Source organism: Argopecten irradians, chromosome 7 (assembly GCF_041381155.1).
Source record: "Argopecten irradians isolate NY chromosome 7, Ai_NY, whole genome shotgun sequence".
In the NCBI taxonomy this organism is placed as follows: Eukaryota; Metazoa; Mollusca; class Bivalvia; order Pectinida; family Pectinidae; genus Argopecten; species Argopecten irradians.
Window position 1 is genome coordinate 8,721,548 of NC_091140.1, and position 22,238 is coordinate 8,743,785.

At 33.8% G+C, this 22,238-nt stretch overlaps 1 protein-coding gene across 1 annotated transcript; it reads left to right on the plus strand.

Moving 5' to 3' along the window:
• Positions 1 to 33: 33 nt before the first annotated feature.
• On the plus strand, positions 34 to 21,888 carry LOC138327475 (periodic tryptophan protein 2 homolog). Its single transcript, XM_069273593.1, has 19 exons — positions 34 to 178; positions 655 to 767; positions 1,141 to 1,235; positions 1,349 to 1,448; positions 1,766 to 1,909; positions 2,189 to 2,324; positions 3,195 to 3,330; positions 11,676 to 11,733; positions 12,320 to 12,475; positions 12,773 to 12,980; positions 13,290 to 13,438; positions 14,393 to 14,540; positions 14,794 to 14,944; positions 16,920 to 17,100; positions 17,589 to 17,736; positions 19,431 to 19,605; positions 20,046 to 20,264; positions 20,861 to 21,086; positions 21,690 to 21,888. Exons 1-19 carry the CDS (start codon positions 161 to 163, stop codon positions 21,859 to 21,861), a joined length of 2,733 nt encoding a protein of 910 aa, XP_069129694.1. The 5' UTR covers positions 34 to 160; the 3' UTR covers positions 21,862 to 21,888.
• Positions 21,889 to 22,238: the final 350 nt, after the last annotated feature.

Consider the following 22,238-nt stretch of genomic DNA (forward strand, 5'->3'; position numbering starts at 1 on the left):
ATTGGTCGCTTTTACGCGGCATATCCAATCAAAAACGGTCTTTCAAGCCGGAGCGAAGATCCGGTGACGTCACATCTAATAAACATGTGCTCGTCATGTGCTGGTTTGTTATGAAAAATGTGATGTGGAACTTTGAGGATGATTTGAACATCTAACGAATATGAAATTCTCATACCGTGTAAGGAATGAATACAGAGCATAAATACTATAACAATCTGCTAACAAATCAAATTCTTGAAGATTTCCTAGTTACAAACCCAATGTGATTTAAACCCCCCTCTCAAACAAATTTGATTCTGTGATTTTGCATGAAAGAAATATTTTTTTGTAATTTTTAAAAATTATATTATCAGTTAATAATAATTAATATGTTAGAATCGGTTAAGTTTGAGATCGTACCAAAATCTTATGATTGAGCTAGTGTATGACTAATCGTCATGTTCTCCTGATTCTTGTTTTATTCTTGTTGAGTTAAATTTCACAAAATTAAACAAAATATATTTATATAAATAAATATATCCATAGTGAATTTAAATACACGCATATTTATACATCAAGTCGACATCTTATATGACATTGTATGTGATTAATAATTAGCCGTAGGATTTTGAAGACACTATCAATATTTATTTACATACAGTTTCTCTATTGCAGTTCTCCAACTTGTTGGGATCAGTGTACAGAAAAGGCAATATCGTGTTCACACCAGATGGTAATAGTGTGATTAGTCCTGTCGGTAATAGAGTCACGGTATTTGACCTAAAAAAGTAAGTGGTTAGAAATAAAAGAAGGTAAAAGCAGTACAATGTACCAGTGGTCCACACTCGAGACTTAAAGGCACACATTCCCTACGTAGCCCTTTGTGAAGCTGTCTTGCACTAATCACCACACTTGCTTTTATCTACATAAACCAAAATTCACTTTTATTTTGATTTCGCACAGCAAACACAACTGTTTTCGTTGAAAGAAAGAAATTAAATGAGAGAATGAAAAAGAGCTTATCCAGCACTAATGTGATGACAATTAAATAATCAAATCAATAATTCATCAATATGCTGTATTGCTATATCACATTGGAAATTATTTAAGTTATATGATGCATAAAGCAAACAAGTAGAACACAAATTTTCTTTATTTCAGCAACAAATCTGAGACATTGCCAATAGAGAGTGGGAAGAATATAACCTGTATTGCCTTATCTCCAGATGGATACACGTTAATCCTAGTCAACGAGGGTAAGATAGAATTGTCTTACAGCAAAATTAAGTTTGTGGTTGAGATGTTGCGAGTTTGAAGGAAGTAGATCTTGTGTAGTGATGATATTTAAGTGATGATAATCTCTTTACAGATGGAGAAGGCTATCTATGTAGTCTGATCAGTAAGACTATCCTCAACACATACCACTTCCATCAGCCTGTCCATCATGTTAAGTTCAGCCCGGACGGCAAGTAAGTTCACACATCTTTCTTAACATTTTGGTCATGTTGTATTGAAAAGGTATGTAAAATGTTAGACAACCAGATTTGTGTGATGGAGGTGACCATGTACACGTACCTTGTACTAGTCATTTAAACATCACACATGAAACATTCACTAGTTGTGTCATGCATAACAAAGTTCTGCCTTCATTTACAAAGAGAGGGGAGGGGGTAACGAAAATACATGTTAACAAAACAGATCATGGTTCACACCAATGTTTGTAGTAAATCATTATCACTCTTATAAACAGTCATAATTTGACAATTTGTAATTTTCTTTTTTTTAGAAAATTTGCTGTGACTAGGAACAATGTGATCATGGTATTCCATGCACCTGGTAAGAGGCGAGAGTTTAACCCGTTCCAGCTCTACAGGACATACCAGGGTGCTTATGATGAAACTGTCTGCATTGATTGGACAACAGACTCCAAGTAAGAACTTCATCGAAAATAAATCAAACAACATTGCTGAGCACATGCTAAATAAGCAACACTACACTGAATATTATAAGTTAATTTTGAGAAATATGAAGAAAAAGAGCACAAACAACAAAAAAATAGAGAAAATGAAAATTATGTGATTATTGTGATATGTGTTGTTGGTCCCTGTGTTTATTTCAATATGTGATATTATTACAGGGTCCTGTGTTTATTTTGATGTATGATATATTACAGGGTCCTGTGTTTATTTTGATGTATGATATATTACAGGGTCCTGTGTGCTGGTTCTAAGGATATGAACACCCGGGTCCATGCTGTTGAGCGTATGGCGAATCTCACCATTAACTCCCTCGGGGGACATAATGATGCTGTTGTTGCTGCCTTCTTTGTTCAGAACTCCCTGGATGTATCCATACACAAAGTCTTGATGAGATGCAGAAATAGTTATGAGTTGGGAGAGGCGGTAGTTTCAGTGTTACCTATATCTGTGCCCATCTCATGTAGTACTAAATAGAAACCGGGCCATTGATGTCCAACAGACACAATTCTAGCTTCAGATTTACATAAAAAACTTTATTTTTATAACTTTAATAAGTGAAATAAAAAAATAATTTTCATCTTAAACCATTAAAGTTTCCCATGTCCTTGCTGGTAATTAAACCTCTGTCTGTCTTATTTAAGAATGGCAAGAACCGTATTCAACCTAATTACCATGGTAATGCCAGGGTGCTTAAAAAATAAAAAATGTAATATATATTTAAACCAAATTATTGCATAAAGGAAGATATAAATCAATTTGCTAATGAAATCAGATAAAGAAACCTTTACAGTTTTCATATTTTCAGTCTGCATTTAATTTGAGGCAAGTGAAATTGAGGTCTCAAAAAGGGGGAGGGGAGCTAATATAAGTTTATGATGGAGACGCTTATAAGGTCGAATATGGTATATAACCAAATTTCCACTTAACGACATGAAATTGATCAAATGTGTTATAGCAGCCTTGATTATATTGTATGCTTCTTTCAAGACCGCTGACCAGTATGGTTATGTAAGGATATTTGTTACACAACAAGCGAATGTTTCATATAATACATTTTGTCTACATTGTCACCTTCACCAGAAAATGACCAGACAGCCTAAGTACACTTTAAAAACATCCATAATAAACTTCCACTAGTTGTGTATAATATCCTTACATAAACTGTACTTTCCAGCCTGTAGAAAATGTTTATAAATATTGACCAGTATGTCCTGTATATTTCCTTAGCCATACCAGGTATTTACCATCAGTCAGAATGGTCATCTGTGTGTGTGGGGTTGTGACACAGACCTAGAAGATCTACGACCGTACGTCCCCAAAGTTCATAGGTTACAAGTGGAAGAGGAAGATGCCGAGGAGCAAGAAACAAAAGGTCTTATTATTATAGGCTTTAAAAACACTAAGTATTGGGAGAATATAATAGAGGATGAGGTTGTATTATTAAAGACTTTAGTATAAGGAGTATATGATAGAGGATGAGGTCATATTATTATAGACTTTAGTATTGGGAGAATATGATAGAGGATGAGGTCGTATTATTATAGACTTTAGTATTGGGAGTATATGATAGAGGATGAGGTCGTATTATTATAGACTTTAGTATTGGGAGAATATGATAGAGGATGAGGTCGTATTATTATAGACTTTAGTATTGGGAGTATATGATAGAGGATGAGGTCGTATTATTATAGACTTTAGTATTGGGAGTATATGATAGAGGATGAGGTCGTATTATTATAGACTTTAGTATTGGGAGAATATGATAGAGGATGAGGTCGTATTATTATAGACTTTAGTATTGGGAGTATATGATAGAGGATGAGGTCGTATTATTATAGACTTTAGTATTGGGAGTATATGATAGAGGATGAGGTCGTATTATTATAGACTTTAGTATTGGGAGAATATGATAGAGGATGAGGTCGTATTATTATAGACTTTAGTATTGGGAGTATATGATAGAGGATGAGGTCGTATTATTATAGACTTTAGTATTGGGAGAATATGATAGAGGATGAGGTCGTATTATTATAGACTTTAGTATTGGGAGAATATGATAGAGGATGAGGTCGTATTATTATAGACTTTAGTATTGGGAGTATATGATAGAGGATGAGGTCGTATTATTATAGACTTTAGTATTGGGAGTATATGATAGAGGATGAGGTCGTATTATTATAGACTTTAGTATTTAATGAAGGATGAGTTAATATGATAGAGGATGAGGTCGTATTATTATAGACTTTAGTATTGGGAGAATATGATAGAGGATGAGGTCGTATTATTATAGACTTTAGTATTGGGAGAATATGATAGAGGATGAGGTCGTATTATTATAGACTTTAGTATTGGGAGAATATGATAGAGGATGAGGTCGTATTATTATAGACTTTAGTATTGGGAGAATATGATAGAGGATGAGGTCGTATTATTATAGACTTTAGTATTGGGAGAATATGATAGAGGATGAGGTCGTATTATTATAGACTTTAGTATTGGGAGAATATGATAGAGGATGAGGTCGTATTATTATAGACTTTAGTATTGGGAGAATATGATAGAGGATGAGGTCGTATTATTATAGACTTTAGTATTGGGAGTATATGATAGAGGATGAGGTCGTATTATTATAGGCTTTAGTATTAGGACAATATGATAGAGGATGAGGTCGTATTATTATAGACTTTAGTATTGGGAGTATATGATAGAGGATGAGGTCGTATTATTATAGACTTTAGTATTGGGAGATATGATGATAGAGGATGAGGTCGTATTATTATAGACTTTAGTATTGGGAGAATATGATAGAGGATGAGGTCGTATTATTATAGACTTTAGTATTGGGAGTATATGATAGAGGATGAGGTCGTATTATTATAGACTTTAGTATTGGGAGTATATGATAGAGGATGAGGTCGTATTATTATAGACTTTAGTATTGGGAGTATATGATAGAGGATGAGGTCGTATTATTATAGACTTTAGTATTGGGAGTAATATGATAGAGGATGAGGTCGTATTATTATAGACTTTAGTATTGGGAGAATATGATAGAGGATGAGGTTGTATTATTATAGACTTTAGTATTGGGAGAATATGATAGAGGATGAGGTCGTATTATTATAGACTTTAGTATTGGGAGAATATGATAGAGGATGAGGTCGTATTATTATAGACTTTAGTATTGGGAGTATATGATAGAGGATGAGGTCGTATTATTATAGACTTTAGTATTGGGAGAATATGATAGAGGATGAGGTCGTATTATTATAGACTTTAGTATTGGGAGTATATGATAGAGGATGAGGTCGTATTATTATAGACTTTAGTATTGGGAAATATGATAGAGGATGAGGTCGTATTATTATAGACTTTAGTATTGGGAGATATGATAGATAGAGGATGAGGTCGTATTATTATAGACTTTAGTATTGGGACAATATGATAGAGGATGAGGTCGTATTATTATAGACTTTAGTATTGGGAGTATATGATAGAGGATGAGGTCGTATTATTATAGACTTTAGTATTGGGAGAATATGATAGAGGATGAGGTCGTATTATTATAGACTTTAGTATTGGGAGATATGATAGAGGATGAGGTCGTATTATTATAGACTTTAGTATTGGGAGAATATGATAGAGGATGAGGTCGTATTATTATAGACTTTAGTATTGGGAGAATATGATAGAGGATGAGGTCGTATTATTATAGACTTTAGTATTGGCAATATGATAGAGGATGAGGTCGTATTATTATAGACTTTAGTATTGGGAGAATATGATAGAGGATGAGGTCGTATTATTATAGACTTTAGTATTGGGAGAATATGATAGAGGATGAGGTCGTATTATTATAGACTTTAGTATTGGGAGAATATGATAGAGGATGAGGTCGTATTATTATAGACTTTAGTATTGGGAGAATATGATAGAGGATGAGGTCGTATTATTATAGACTTTAGTATTGGGAGAATATGATAGAGGATGAGGTCGTATTATTATAGACTTTAGTATTGGGACAATATGATAGAGGATGAGGTCGTATTATTATAGACTTTAGTATTGGGAGTATATGATAGAGGATGAGGTCGTATTATTATAGACTTTAGTATTGGGAGAATATGATAGAGGATGAGGTCGTATTATTATAGACTTTAGTATTGGGGATATATGATAGAGGATGAGGTCGTATTATTATAGACTTTAGTATTGGAGAATATGATAGAGGATGAGGTCGTATTATTATAGACTTTAGTATTGGGAGAATATGATAGAGGATGAGGTCGTATTATTATAGACTTTAGTATTGGGAGGATATGATAGAGGATGAGGTCGTATTATTATAGACTTTAGTATTAGGACAATATGATAGAGGATGAGGTCGTATTATTATAGACTTTAGTATTGGGAGAATATGATAGAGGATGAGGTCGTATTATTATAGACTTTAGTATTGGGAGTATATGATAGAGGATGAGGTCGTATTATTATAGACTTTAGTATTGGGAGAATATGATAGAGGATGAGGTCGTATTATTATAGACTTTAGTATTGGGAGAATATGATAGAGGATGAGGTCGTATTATTATAGACTTTAGTATTGGGAGAATATGATAGAGGATGAGGTCGTATTATTATAGACTTTAGTATTGGGAGATATGATAGAGGATGAGGTCGTATTATTATAGACTTTAGTATTAGGACAATATGATAGAGGATGAGGTCGTATTATTATAGACTTTAGTATTGGGAGAATATGATAGAGGATGAGGTCGTATTATTATAGACTTTAGTATTGGGAGATATGATAGAGGATGAGGTCGTATATTATAGACTTTAGTATTAGGGTATATGATAGAGGATGAGGTCGTATTATTATAGACTTTAGTATTGGGAGAATATGATAGAGGATGAGGTCGTATTATTATAGACTTTAGTATTGGGACAATATGATAGAGGATGAGGTCGTATTATTATAGACTTTAGTATTGGGAGAATATGATAGAGGATGAGGTCGTATTATTATAGGCTTTAGTATTGGGAGAATATGATAGAGGATGAGGTCGTATTATTATAGACTTTAGTATTGGGACAATATGATAGAGGATGAGGTCGTATTATTATAGACTTTAGTATTGGGACAATATGATAGAGGATGAGGTCGTATTATTATAGACTTTAGTATTGGGAGTATATGATAGAGGATGAGGTCGTATTATTATAGACTTTAGTATTGGGAGAATATGATAGAGGATGAGGTCGTATTATTATAGACTTTAGTATTGGGAGTATATGATAGAGGATGAGGTCGTATTATTATAGACTTTAGTATTGGGACAATATGATAGAGGATGAGGTCGTATTATTATAGGCTTTAGTATTGGGAGAATATGATAGAGGATGAGGTTGTATTATTATAGACTTTAGTATTGGGAGAATATGATAGAGGATGAGGTCGTATTATTATAGACTTTAGTATTGGGAGTATATGATAGAGGATGAGGTCGTATTATTATAGACTTTAGTATTGGGACAATATGATAGAGGATGAGGTCGTATTATTATAGACTTTAGTATTAGGACAATATGATAGAGGATGAGGTCGTATGATTATAGACTTTAGTATTGGGAGTATATGATAGAGGATGAGGTCGTATTATTATAGACTTTAGTATTGGGACAATATGATAGAGGATGAGGTCGTATTATTATAGACTTTAGTATTGGGAGTATATGATAGAGGATGAGGTCGTATTATTATAGACTTTAGTATTGGGACAATATGATAGAGGATGAGGTCGTATTATTATAGACTTTAGTATTGGGAGAATATGATAGAGGATGAGGTCGTATTATTATAGACTTTAGTATTAGGACAATATGATAGAGGATGAGGTCGTATTATTATAGACTTTAGTATTGGGAGTATATGATAGAGGATGAGGTCGTATTATTATAGACTTTAGTATTAGGACAATATGATAGAGGATGAGGTCGTATTATTATAGACTTTAGTATTGGGAGAATATGATAGAGGATGAGGTCGTATTATTATAGACTTTAGTATTGGGAGATATGATAGAGGATGAGGTCGTATTATTATAGACTTTAGTATTGGGAAATATGATAGAGGATGAGGTCGTATTATTATAGACTTTAGTATTGGGAGAATATGATAGAGGATGAGGTCGTATTATTATAGACTTTAGTATTGGGAGTATATGATAGAGGATGAGGTCGTATTATTATAGACTTTAGTATTGGGACAATATGATAGAGGATGAGGTCGTATTATTATAGACTTTAGTATTGGGAGTATATGATAGAGGATGAGGTCGTATGATTATAGACTTTAGTATTGGGAGAATATGATAGAGGATGAGGTCGTATTATTATAGACTTTAGTATTGGGAGAATATGATAGAGGATGAGGTCGTATTATTATAGACTTTAGTATTGGGAGTATATGATAGAGGATGAGGTCGTATTATTATAGACTTTAGTATTGGGAGAATATGATAGAGGATGAGGTCGTATTATTATAGACTTTAGTATTGGGAGAATATGATAGAGGATGAGGTCGTATTATTATAGACTTTAGTATTGGGAGAATATGATAGAGGATGAGGTCGTATTATTATAGACTTTAGTATTGGGACAATATGATAGAGGATGAGGTCGTATTATTATAGACTTTAGTATTTGGAGATATGATAGAGGATGAGGTCGTATTATTATAGACTTTAGTATTGGGAGAATATGATAGAGGATGAGGTCGTATTATTATAGACTTTAGTATTGAGATATGATAGAGGATGAGGTCGTATTATTATAGACTTTAGTATTGGGAGTATATGATAGAGGATGAGGTCGTATTATTATAGACTTTAGTATTGGGAGTATATGATAGAGGATGAGGTCGTATGATTATAGACTTTAGTATTGGGACAATATGATAGAGGATGAGGTCGTATTATTATAGACTTTAGTATTGGGAGTATATGATAGAGGATGAGGTTGTATTATTATAGACTTTAGTATTGGGAGTATATGATAGAGGATGAGGTCGTATTATTATAGACTTTAGTATTGGGAGTATATGATAGAGGATGAGGTCGTATTATTATAGACTTTAGTATTGGGAGAATATGATAGAGGATGAGGTTGTATTATTATAGACTTTAGTATTGGGAGTATATGATAGAGGATGAGGTCGTATTATTATAGACTTTAGTATTGGGAGATATGATAGAGGATGAGGTCGTATTATTATAGACTTTAGTATTGGAGAATATGATAGAGAGGATGAGGTCGTATTATTATAGACTTTAGTATTGGGAGAATATGATAGAGGATGAGGTCGTATTATTATAGACTTTAGTATTGGGAGAATATGATAGAGGATGAGGTCGTATTATTATAGACTTTAGTATTGGGAGAATATGATAGAGGATGAGGTTGTATTATTATAGACTTTAGTATTGGGAGAATATGATAGAGGATGAGGTCGTATTATTATAGACTTTAGTATTGGGAGTATATGATAGAGGATGAGGTCGTATTATTATAGACTTTAGTATTAGGACAATATGATAGAGGATGAGGTCGTATTATTATAGACTTTAGTATTGGGAGAATATGATAGAGGATGAGGTCGTATTATTATAGACTTTAGTATTGGGAGTATATGATAGAGGATGAGGTCGTATTATTATAGACTTTAGTATTGGGAGAATATGATAGAGGATGAGGTTGTATTATTATAGACTTTAGTATTGGGAGTATATGATAGAGGATGAGGTCGTATTATTATAGACTTTAGTATTGGGAGAATATGATAGAGGATGAGGTCGTATTATTATAGACTTTAGTATTGGGAGAATATGATAGAGGATGAGGTCGTATTATTATAGACTTTAGTATTGGGAGAATATGATAGAGGATGAGGTCGTATTATTATAGACTTTAGTATTGGGAGTATATGATAGAGGATGAGGTCGTATTATTATAGACTTTAGTATTAGGACAATATGATAGAGGATGAGGTCGTATTATTATAGACTTTAGTATTGGGAGAATATGATAGAGGATGAGGTCGTCGTATTATTATAGACTTTAGTATTGGGAGAATATGATAGAGGATGAGGTCGTATATTATTATAGACTTTAGTATTGGGAGAATATGATAGAGGATGAGGTCGTATAATTATAGGCTTTTGTATTGGGAGAATATGATAGAGGATGAGGTCGTATTATTATAGACTTTAGTATTGGAGAATATGATAGAGGATGAGGTCGTATTATTATAGACTTTAGTATTGGGAGAATATGATAGAGGATGAGGTCGTATTATTATAGACTTTAGTATTGGGAGAATATGATAGAGGATGAGGTCGTATTATTATAGACTTTAGTATTGGGAGAATATGATAGAGGATGAGGTCGTATTATTATAGACTTTAGTATTGGGAGAATATGATAGAGGATGAGGTGTATTATTATAGACTTTAGTATTGGGAGAATATGATAGAGGATGAGGTCGTATTATTATAGACTTTAGTATTGGGAGAATATGATAGAGGATGAGGTCGTATTATTATAGACTTTAGTATTGGGAGAATATGATAGAGGATGAGGTCGTATTATTATAGACTTTAGTATTGGGAGAATATGATAGAGGATGAGGTCGTATTATTATAGACTTTAGTATTGGGAGAATATGATAGAGGATGAGGTCGTATTATTATAGACTTTAGTATTGGGACAATATGATAGAGGATGAGGTCGTATGATTATAGACTTTAGTATTGGGAGAATATGATAGAGGATGAGGTCGTATTATTATAGACTTTAGTATTGGGAGAATATGATAGAGGATGAGGTCGTATATTATAGACTTTAGTATTGGGAGAATATGATAGAGGATGAGGTCGTATGATTATAGACTTTAGTATTGGGACAATATGATAGAGGATGAGGTCGTATGATTATAGACTTTAGTATTGGGAGAATATGATAGAGGATGAGGTCGTATGATTATAGACTTTAGTATTGGGACAATATGATAGAGGATGAGGTCGTATGATTATAGACTTTAGTATTGGGACAATATGATAGAGGATGAGGTCGTATTATTATAGACTTTAGTATTGGGAGAATATGATAGAGGATGAGGTCGTATGATTATAGACTTTAGTATTGGGAGAATATGATAGAGGATGAGGTCGTATTATTATAGACTTTAGTATTGGTAGAATATGATAGAGGATGAGGTTGTTTTAATCATAAACCTTCAAAAGTGGTGATTTGATGTCCAAATAGAACATTATTTTATAGTTTAACTGTAGATTCCTCTAAACCTAAAGAGATAAGTTGATTCTAACAAGTTTGTCTTTGTTTTTGACCCAAAAAAACCATGATATTGATGAATGATACAATGAAACCATATAATTTAAGTTGGATGATGATGTTTATATGAAAAGTTTTCAAGGATGTTATATCAATACTTACCTGTATATACACATTTTGATTTTGTGTGAAATAGATGTCTGGTATCTTTAATCTCAATCTTTATAGTTTTCATCTAAACTTTGCTTTAAGCACGTTTGGTTTAAGGAAAATATTTTAAAAACACTATCATTGTCTGTCATATTTCCATGCCAAAGTCTAAGATGATTTAGTTATTGTCTTGTCCTTATTGTCGTCGTCTTATAGATACGCCAATGGACACTACTGAAACAGGAGAGAGAGTCGTATATCGCCGAATTGAAAAGTAAGTTGTTACACAAGGTTGAAGGTTTTAACTCATATATCTAAAATCTTGTCTAATAATAATGATTGAATTTGTATTAAAGCAATATTCTAGTAAATACATTTGGGAAAAGTTATTCAACCAATATTTTTTCAAATGAAATGTTCCTTGAATAGGTTCAGCTGAAAATTCTTTGTGATGAGCTTCTTAACGATCTTCAAAGTCTTTGTGCTGTCTCTCTTGTATACATACTGCTTGTAGGTTAAGTTAATGGTGTGAGAGAAATAAAACCAAAGTTAGTTCGTGTGTAGGGGAGGGGAGTGTACTGGATTCAGCTTTTCTGTTGATAGAAATATTTTACATGAACAGCAACTCCTTAACTACTTGATCATTTTCAATGAAATGTCACAGCAATGTTTGTCAGTTGTTGTAACATACGGTATGGATATCTAAAAATATGACATATCACATGCTTTAATAACAGTACATATTTACCATCAATGGAAAGATAATGGAGGAAGAGTTGTTTGCCGTGGTTTAAATGAGGAATAATAGGGAGGTGTAAGTTAGCCATTGTCTAAGTAGTATTAATTTGTGATGTTGACAGACACTCCTATAAAGAGGCTCGTGGTGCCACGGCCAAGTTTGCTCACCTAACTAGTGCTGCCTATCACAAAAACAGCGCCATTCTAGTAGCAGGCTTCCAAGATGGCTCCTTCTTCCTTCATGAGATGCCAGACTTCAACCTGATTCACTCACTCAAGTAACTATTTATTTTCTGTTATTACATCTTAAAACATTTAAAATTTTACTTGTTTGCAACATCTGAATTAAAAGTGATTAAATGGTATAGTACTGAAATCTTTTAGTTTTTACTTAGCACCCTACTGTAGTATATAAACTACACATTGTAATTTCTCTGACAAGGATGGCTGTAAGTTGTTCCAAATCTTCTTAGCCTTGTATCGATGTAAACTTTGTAACCATATAATTGTATTTTCAAAAATACTTAATGTACCTACTACAAGGTAAAGATGGTATTTCCCCTGTATTGTTTTAGTGTATCGGACCAGACAATTGCCTCGCTGGCGTTTAACAACACTGGGGACTGGCTAGCCCTGGGGTGTGGCGGTCTGGGCCAGCTCCTGGTTTGGGAGTGGCAGAGCGAGACCTACGTCCTCAAACAGCAAGGTCACTTCAATAACATGGGATGTCTGGCTTACTCTCCTGATGGTCAGAACATTGTCACTGGCGGGGACGATGGCAAGGTATTACCTTCATATCATATTTTTGTATTTTTATAAAAAATCTTACAGATGCTAACAAAGTACAAAAATCACTTCACTCTGCTGGTGTTCAGGCCATTGATAAGGTTTAACTAATTATCCCTATTCTAGTTACAGTGTTCTTAGATGGTAAATTATAAATGCAAAGTCCAATAGCTTTTCTGGTTGGGCGATTCAAGTGTCTATGTATTGTTGTTAGTCAGCATCATTCTCTTGGATGGGTGAGGCTCTGTTGTATCTTGGTGACTGCACATTACCACTTCTTTACACATTCTTTACCAATGTTTACAGGTGAAAGTTTGGAATACTAGCAGTGGGTTTTGCTTTGTTACCTTTAATGAGCATCTAGGTGGAATCACAGGTGTAACTTTTAACCAAAATGGACAGGTAGTGTTGTCAGCGTCTCTGGACGGATCTGTACGAGCTTTTGATCTGAACAGGTAGGTGTCTTCCTCATATCAGAAAATACATAACTACAAGTTTAAATAGATAAATTAGATGTTAATACCAATAACTTGTCTTATGTTTCCTAGTATCATACTGTTAAGCAGTAGTGTACTATTACTGGGTCACAAAACTGCAACCTTCATTATTAACATCCCCCCTAAAATCTCATTAATAAGCTGCCGCTTATATTCTTTTTTGGTAAGAAATTCCTGGCTGATTTTCTGGGCCGGCCTATTTTCAAGTCTGTCTTATTTTCGAAGTCATTTATCCTGTAAGGTATGATAGGCTTACTTACGAGACCGACTTACTTTTGAAAGATTTTATTGGTATTTAAAAAAAAAAACAAAAAAAACCCCACTAAATACATGAACAAATTTAATAATTTGATACATGTGCATTTATTTATATTTATAATAAGATAACACCACAACAGAAAGTTGTAAGAATTTTATATAGACCACATTTCATAAGAAGTAGTCTTATTTTTTATAGAATTTCCTTTGGAAGGAATCCAAGGCTTACTTTCATGTGCGGCCTACTTTCAAACCAGCATATTTTCAAGATATATTTGACTATAAGAATTCCAAGGCTTACTTTCAAGACCGGCTTATTTTTATACAGACTTATTATGAAGATTTTAGGATACTAAATTTACACAGAAAGTCTGTCTCCATATCATAAAAGAAATAAAATTTTGTCATGTTTACTTTCGACAGATACTGAAGTTAGAAAAGTATTAAATTATTATAAGAACAGAAACAGAAAAAAAATTATTATTATAAATATAAAATGATAGACAATTAAAAGTATTTTGAAAGTAAACAAAAATTCATATCAGAAATAATCAAATATTTTTGGTATGGAAAATGCCAATAAAATATTTTAGATAAGGGGTGTTTTAGGGTATTTTGTTTTAAGCCTAAATCTTTCATGTTTACTGTTGACAGATACCGTAACTTTCGCACCTTTACATCTCCGCGTCCGTGTCAGTTTTCCTGCCTGGCTTTAGACCACAGCGGTGATATCGTTTGTGCTGGAGGCCTGGATACATTCGAAGTGTATGTCTGGTCAATGCAAACAGGACGCTTGCTTGAGGTTTGTTACTACATACAAAAAAAAACAATATCTGAGCACAAATTGATAATCAGACAATTGAAATGTGGTAAGAGAGGCAATTCATGTACAATTCAATACATAATTGATATGGTTTGAAGACGCATGTCTAGTAATTATAATTCACTTCAGAAAAAAATCAAAAATTTTTGATTGAAAAAAAAAAAATCTAGACCTTTGTTATATTTGATTGTGGTCAAGGTTCAGTATACAATATAATTAATGATTGCTTCAGGTACTCACCGGACATGTTGGACCAATCAGCTCCCTTAGTTTTAGCTCTAACCAATCATTTCTGGCCAGCAGCTCCTGGGACAAAGAAGTGAAATTATGGGATGTATTCGAAAATAAAGGCGTGAAGGAAACGCTGCAGTTTTCTACAGATGGTAAGAATCAGAAGTAAAATCATAAACAAACTTTTGTAACTTATATATATATATACAAGATCTGAGTACCTGTATCTTTATTTACAATCTTTCATTACAAAATCCATTACATGTACAGTCAAAACTCGTTATCTCGAAATACAACGGACCAACGAAAATAATTTGACTCATCCGGAATTCGACTCAAACGTAATGTCATTAGGTTTTATGAGAACGTGGTTTTTAACAGTCATTATCTTATGACTATTACGGCCGGGCACATGCCTATTACCTTGATCAGCATACTATCATGATTTTCCAACTTATAAGTTTTGTATTAAATCATTTTGATTATGTTTTCAAATGTTTTTTTTTTTTTTTTTTTTTTTCAATAAATAGATAAACTTGAATTACGATAACATTATCGTCACGATAATAGGCATGCACCCTCATTTACAACAAACTTATACTGAATATAGTAGCTGAACAAATAGAAACAAGCATCTTTCTTATTTCAGAATTTACTGGTATTTCAAAATAATAACATAGCAAAAAAAAACAATACATGTAGTTTTCACCTACCGTAAGCAGATTACACTCTCCGTTTCCGGCTCTAACACACATGCTCACTCATACTGGTTAATATAATTTGCGGTAAATGAAACGAAAGTAGATTTCAATACCAACGATGGAATACATTGTATGACTAATATACTAGTACATATGCAACAACTAGTTAAACATTTAACATTGTGGGTTTGTTTAATTATTTTGCACTATCAATATTAAGCCTAAGAAAACACTTTCGTTTCTAATGATTCCTAAACAAACACGCTTCCGGTCATGATCAGCCACGCTGATCGAGCCATGCTGAGTGTGATTATGAAAACATGCATCGTGCCTATTTACGGGTAAGTCACAATTGTAAAGTGACACTAATTAGGAAACCTGACTTGAGAGGATTATTCTATTAAACAATTCAAAATTAGAAGTCATTGTTGTAGTATGTTCCCATAGGCCTGCGTCCAGGTAAACCAATCATGTGTCATGACAAACCACAGGTCAATTTCAATTGTTTGTATGCATGGCATATTTACGTAATTGATTTTGTTTTAATTTGAAACTTTGAATGAAATTAAATTCGAGATAGCAACTACTTTTTGCGCTGAATATCCGTTCTAGGGACCAGGAATTGACTTTGACTCAACTGGAGTTTCGAGTCATCCGATCTTAAATACATATACAAAGAAGGGGAAAAAACTGGACTTTAAAATTAATTTGACTCAGAAATTTTGAGTCATGCGATATTGAAATAATGAGTTTCGAATGTATTTTGCTTTCCACTGAATTCTAACACATGCATAGCAAGTGTAGTATACTATTAAATTTTCATCACTAATCAGCAGTGTTGAATATGCAACAAAATTGTTACATTTGTAGTATTTCTGCAGGTCATTTTGCCTTCAATATAAAATGTTTGATTTTGTAAGTAAACATATCATAGACTTCATAAAACTCAGATATGAAATTTAGTTCTTGTCATACCAAAAGCATGCAAAAAATGGAAACTATTTAAAGAATGATGTTTCTTTAAATTTTCTGTGAAATTAATGTGCATAAAAAATACTGTAAACATGGAAATGCTTGATGAAAATTACTCTAATATTTTACTTTGATTTTCATGGTGCTCTGATTGTCTGTTTGTAGTTCTGGCTGTAGCCTTCCGTCTTGACAGAGAAGAGGGGGAGACAACTAGCAATAAATAGCTATGATTTTCATGGTGCTCTGATTGTCTGTTTGTAGTTCTGGCTGTAGCCTTCCGTCTTGACGGAGAAAAGGGGGAGACAACTAGCAATAAAAAGCTATGATTTTCATGGTGCTCCGATTGTCTGTTTATAGTTCTGGCTGTAGCCTTCCGTCCTGATGGAGAAGAGGGGGGAGATAACTAGCAATAAATAGCTATGATTTTCATGGTGCTCTGATTGTCTGTTTATAGTTCTGGCTGTAGCCTTCCGTCCTGATGGAGAAGAGGTAGCTGTAGCCACTCTGAATGCCCACATCACCTTCTGGAACCCTCACACAGCCAGTCAGACAGGCTCTATAGAAGGCAGGCATGATCTGGGATACTTCCGCAGTGAAAATGATAAAATATCGGCAAAGAAATCAGCCGAGGGAAAGTAGGTCTACTACCATATAGCGGTTACTTGTTAAAATATCCATTTTGGCTTTAAAAAGTGAACATTGAATTTTAAAGGAATTATTATTTTGCGGATAAAGCTTTTGCAGTCACATCAATATTCTGCAAAATATTGAAAATATAGTAAATAAAAATTGCAAAAATGTTTAGTTATGCAGTATAACTAGTCAAAACCAGCGCTTGTCTAATCCTTTGTATTCAGGCATAACTGTACAGCATTTCCTTCTTAATTTCATAATAGTTAAAACCTGTATATTCTGGAAACCGGGCTATACTGACACTGGTCCCAGGGATATCTGGTTTAGATTTAGACAAGTTACACTATAGTATTTGACACCGATTGTTAACTCACAGAATTTTTTTCTCTCAAATTAATGGTTTATATTATTTCTATATGAGTCAATACTCGGCTATCTATTTGAGATTTGAAGAAAAAGTTTTGACGGATTGATATCCAAACTGTTCTAGAGCCTTCACCACGATTTGTTACTCGGCCGACGGTCAGTTCCTCCTGGCAGCCGGTCAGTCTAAGAATGTGTGTATCTACTCTATACCTGACCAGATGCTTATCAAGAAGTTTGAAATCTCAAGAAACTTTTCCTTTGATGGTATGGAGGTAAGTAACTCAGCAAAAAACACATTTCAGTATGTTTAAATTTGAGATATGCAATACTAAAATTATAACGGTGAGATATATATGATTTTATAGTGATTTGTTAATTATACAGTTAAATAGTAATGATTTTGCTTAAAATAATTGTTATGTGCAGTTGGTGAACAACTTAATTTACCTTAATCGTTTTTTCTAATGTTAATTAAAATTTTATTCCTGTTGCATGAAATAAGAACAATCCTCGATAATTCCATACTAAGTGAAAGATGTTGTATGAGACTATATTTATGACATCAGATTTAATCCTAATATTTCATTAAGTGAAACAATACAGCTTAGATCCATTGTAATTATTGCATAACATTTTTACTTTTTCACCATGAAAAGATGGTGAATAATCTAACATGTGTCCGTGCCACCCTATCCTGGCCCATAGTTTCCTATAAAGACATGTGCACTTTATGTGTTAGCCGACATTTCTAAATTCAAATGTATATCTTTCCTGTACTAAAAGGAGATCCTTGACCGTCGTAAGGATGACCCAGTAGGGGAAGGTTTGTCCACTGTGTGACTAGGGGCCAGTGGAGAGCCAGCGATGGTCAGTACGTCAGTCGTAATTGCTAGGTTAACCGGGGAGTACAGAAAGGAGATACAGGGGGTTTCTCGACACTGGAAGCCAGAAGTTAGGGTAGCGTCAGAACAGTTCTCACCGAGAAAAAAAAAAAAACAGGTCAGTAAACCTACAACATGGACCAAGTCGTGATGTACAGTCGTTGACTCTTTATCTAATGTTACTGATTACCCTTTAATACAACCTCAACGTACCATCCTTCTTTGATGTGCATTCATGTGTTACAGACATTTCTAGATAGTTCTGTCACAAATACATTATTACATGATGGAGCTGTTGTTTATTGAGTATTTGATAGATATAGTCTTTGAGGCATAAGACTATTTGTCTATTAGTTTGCTGAGACTATTGGTTTGTTGAGATCTTGAACTATTATGAATCCTGTTCAAATTAAGTAGAAAATATATTGTTATACCTGATAGATCATGTGAAACAGAAAATATTCTTATCAAGAATTTATAAATTGATTTGGTTTTAAGAACAAACTAATGATAGTCACAGTGAAATAATTTGACCTCCTGTTTTGTCCTGGACATACTTTTATTTGTGTTTCTGTTGTAGGACGAGCCTGGGCCTCGGCTACCACAGAGGGACTACTGGTGTACTCACTCGACCATAACCTCGTCTTTGACCCCTTTGACCTTGAGATGGACATTACTCCTGAAAATGTTAGGAAAACTCTCACCAAGGGGGATTACTCTATCGCTCTGATGCTAAGCTTCCGTCTGAATGAAGTAAAATTAATACAGGAGGTGTTGGAATCTATACCAGTATCCAATGGTAGGTGTGGTACCTGTTCCTGTTTCTCTATGAAAATCTAAGTGAAAGATGTTGTATGAGACTATATTTATGACATCAGATTTAATCCTAATATTTCATTAAGTGAAACAATACAGCTTAGATCCATTGTAATTATTGCATACATTTTACTTTTCACCATGATAAGAGGGGGAATAATCTTACAGTGTCTGTGCCACCCTATCCTGCCCATATTTCCTATAAAGACATGGGCATTTATGTGTTACAGACATTTCTAGTTTCATATGTATTCTGTCTGTACTTAAAGGAGTTCCTTGACCGTCGTAAGATGACCCAGTGGGGAAGTTTGTCCACTGTGGACGAGGGCCAGGGAGACCAGGATGGGTCAGCGGTCAGTCTACCGGGAGTAAAGAAAGGAGATATGAGTTCTCGACACTGGAAGCCTGAAGTTAGGGTAGCGTCAGTACAGTTCTCACCGACAGGTCAGTAAACCTACAACAATACAAGTCTGAGGTACTGTCGTTGAACTCTTTATCTATTGTTATGACCCTTCATTACATCCTGTAGCATCCTGCTTTGATGTGCATTCATGTGTTACAGACATTTCTAGATAGTTCTGTCACAAATACATTATTACATGATGGAGCTGTTGTTTATTGAGTATTTGATAGATATAGTCTTTGAGGCATAAGACTATTTGTCTATTAGGTTGCTGAGACTATTGGTTTGTTGAGATCTTGAACTATTATGAATCCTGTTCAAATTAAGTAGAAAATATATTGTTATACCTGATAGATCATGTGAACACATTCTTATCAAGAATTTATAAATTGATTTAAGAACAAACTAATGATAGTCACAGTGAAATAATTTGACCTCCTGTTTTGTCCTGGACATACTTTTATTTGTGTTTCTGTTGTAGGACGAGCCTGGGCCTCGGCTACCACAGAGGGACTACTGGTGTACTCACTCGACCATAACCTCGTCTTTGACCCCTTTGACCTTGAGATGGACATTACTCCTGAAAATGTTAGGAAAACTCTCACCAAGGGGGATTACTCTATCGCTCTGATGCTAAGCTTCCGTCTGAATGAAGTAAAATTAATACAGGAGGTGTTGGAATCTATACCAGTATCCAATGGTAGGTGTGGTACCTGTTCTCTAATAATTGTATAACATGAAATGTTTGTCGTATGAAAATGTTTTTGTGGTTTCTATTGCACCACAAATTTAAAAACGAGAGAATTATGTTTTATGTATGATTGTAATCATTTTTACTAAAACTAATCATATTTCTATCTACAAAATATTTTGAAACCTTCACACCACAAAAGAAATTACCCAGGAATAGTTCTTCTTATATAATATGTCTGTGTATCGGGGTCATTGTACTTGAGTTTTGGTAGTAGAATACTATTGTCAGAAGCTAAACAAAAATCAGGACATTGAATTTGCAACTTCCAAAGATTTTCCATTTGGCATAAGTTATGTGATAAATAAATTATACATTCTTCTTAATAATATTTTATTGATTAAACTCCTTAATTATCTCATGATAGATGGTTGAAGACACATGACATCAACGTTAATGAAGATTTCTTATACTAACACTGTATTAATTAATACTTACAGTTTCTAAAATAAAGGTATCTTTCTTACATTTCTATTTCCATTTTAGATATGATAGACTTGTAATTGTTGGTGTGGTGTAAGAGTTATTTCCCTTCATTGTTTCAGTTTCTGTTATTTGTGAGAATCTCCCCAACACATACATAGATAAACTGCTGGCATTTTTAGCCAATCAGATGGACACAACATCACATCTGCATTTCTATATGATCTGGATCAACAAGATTCTGATGTTCCACGGCCCTAAGTTAAAGCAGAGATCCCAGTCCATCATGGCGACACTGAGGATGTTACAAAAGAGCATCACCCGCAAACACGAGGATCTCGGCAAAATGTAAGTCATAATTTATCTACACAAAAAAACGAGGATTGATATAAACACGAGGATCTTGGTAAAATGTAAGTCAGGATTGTTATATACATAAACACGAGGATCTCAGTAAAATGTTATTCAGGATTGTTATATACATAAACACGAGGATCTCGGCAAAATTCCAGTTGCATCCAATAGATAGTATTAGAAAATAACTAACATGAAGATATGAACAAAATATAAATTAGCTTCTTATATGTAATGATGTGCAGATGAGTATTCATTGATTAGGTTAAAACATGTGTGAAGCATTTTGTTAATAAGATTTAATTAAAATATATTAACTTTGCCCTTGAAGAACTTTTTTGGGGCCAAATCATAAAAACATTTTCAATTTAATTTTCGAAATATGGTTTGACTATTCAGTAATATCTATAACTACTGTTTGGTCTTTATACAAATATTCTTAAAGACAATCATTTTGTTAATCATAATTCGATCCCTGACACAAACATGAAAAGGTCAGGGGTTACCAAAGTTATTTAATTTTTAGTTATATCACTTGTTTCACAGTCGATGTAAAACAAATAAAGTTTATATTTAAATCACCATTATGTTTTTTAGCTGTGACCATAACAAGTATAGTATAGGCTATATCAAGGCACTATCACAAGCCAAGCGCAAACAGGCCACACGGGCAGGATCTGAGGACGACAGTGAGGAGGACCAAGAGGAGGATGAGGAGGATTCTGAAGATGAAAACTTTATGAGCAATCTTATGAATAGAGTTACATAGCATTCAATAAATTTGTTATTCCTACTTAAGTCAAGTCTCTGTGTTTTGTGGTTTCATCCCATGTTATTTGATAGCTCTTCCAAAAGTACCAATGTGAGATGGAAGGGGTATTTGTTTTTCCGAAGACCTCCCCATTCATGAATTAAAAAAAAACAGTAAAAATATTTTACCTTCCGTCTTCCCTGTTGTCTACTATATTCGACAGGATTTTACCTCCCTCGTCCTGTTGGCGTCTCTACTTAACACTTGACATTGATGTGTTTTCTTCACAATGAAGGAGGGGTATCACTCAAACAAATTAAAATCCTGCTTAAGACATGGAAAATAGAGAATGCTTAGTGGATAGATGATACCATTAATTGAATATGACCTAATTT

Excerpts from the sequence above, each read along its gene's own strand:
- LOC138327475 (XM_069273593.1), top strand. Across the intron at positions 768-1,140 it reads ACGGTATTTGACCTAAAAAA|CAACAAATCTGAGACATTGC; the intron begins GTAAGTGGTTAG and ends TCTTTATTTCAG. Across the intron at positions 20,265-20,860 it reads ATCTATACCAGTATCCAATG|TTTCTGTTATTTGTGAGAAT; the intron begins GTAGGTGTGGTA and ends TCATTGTTTCAG.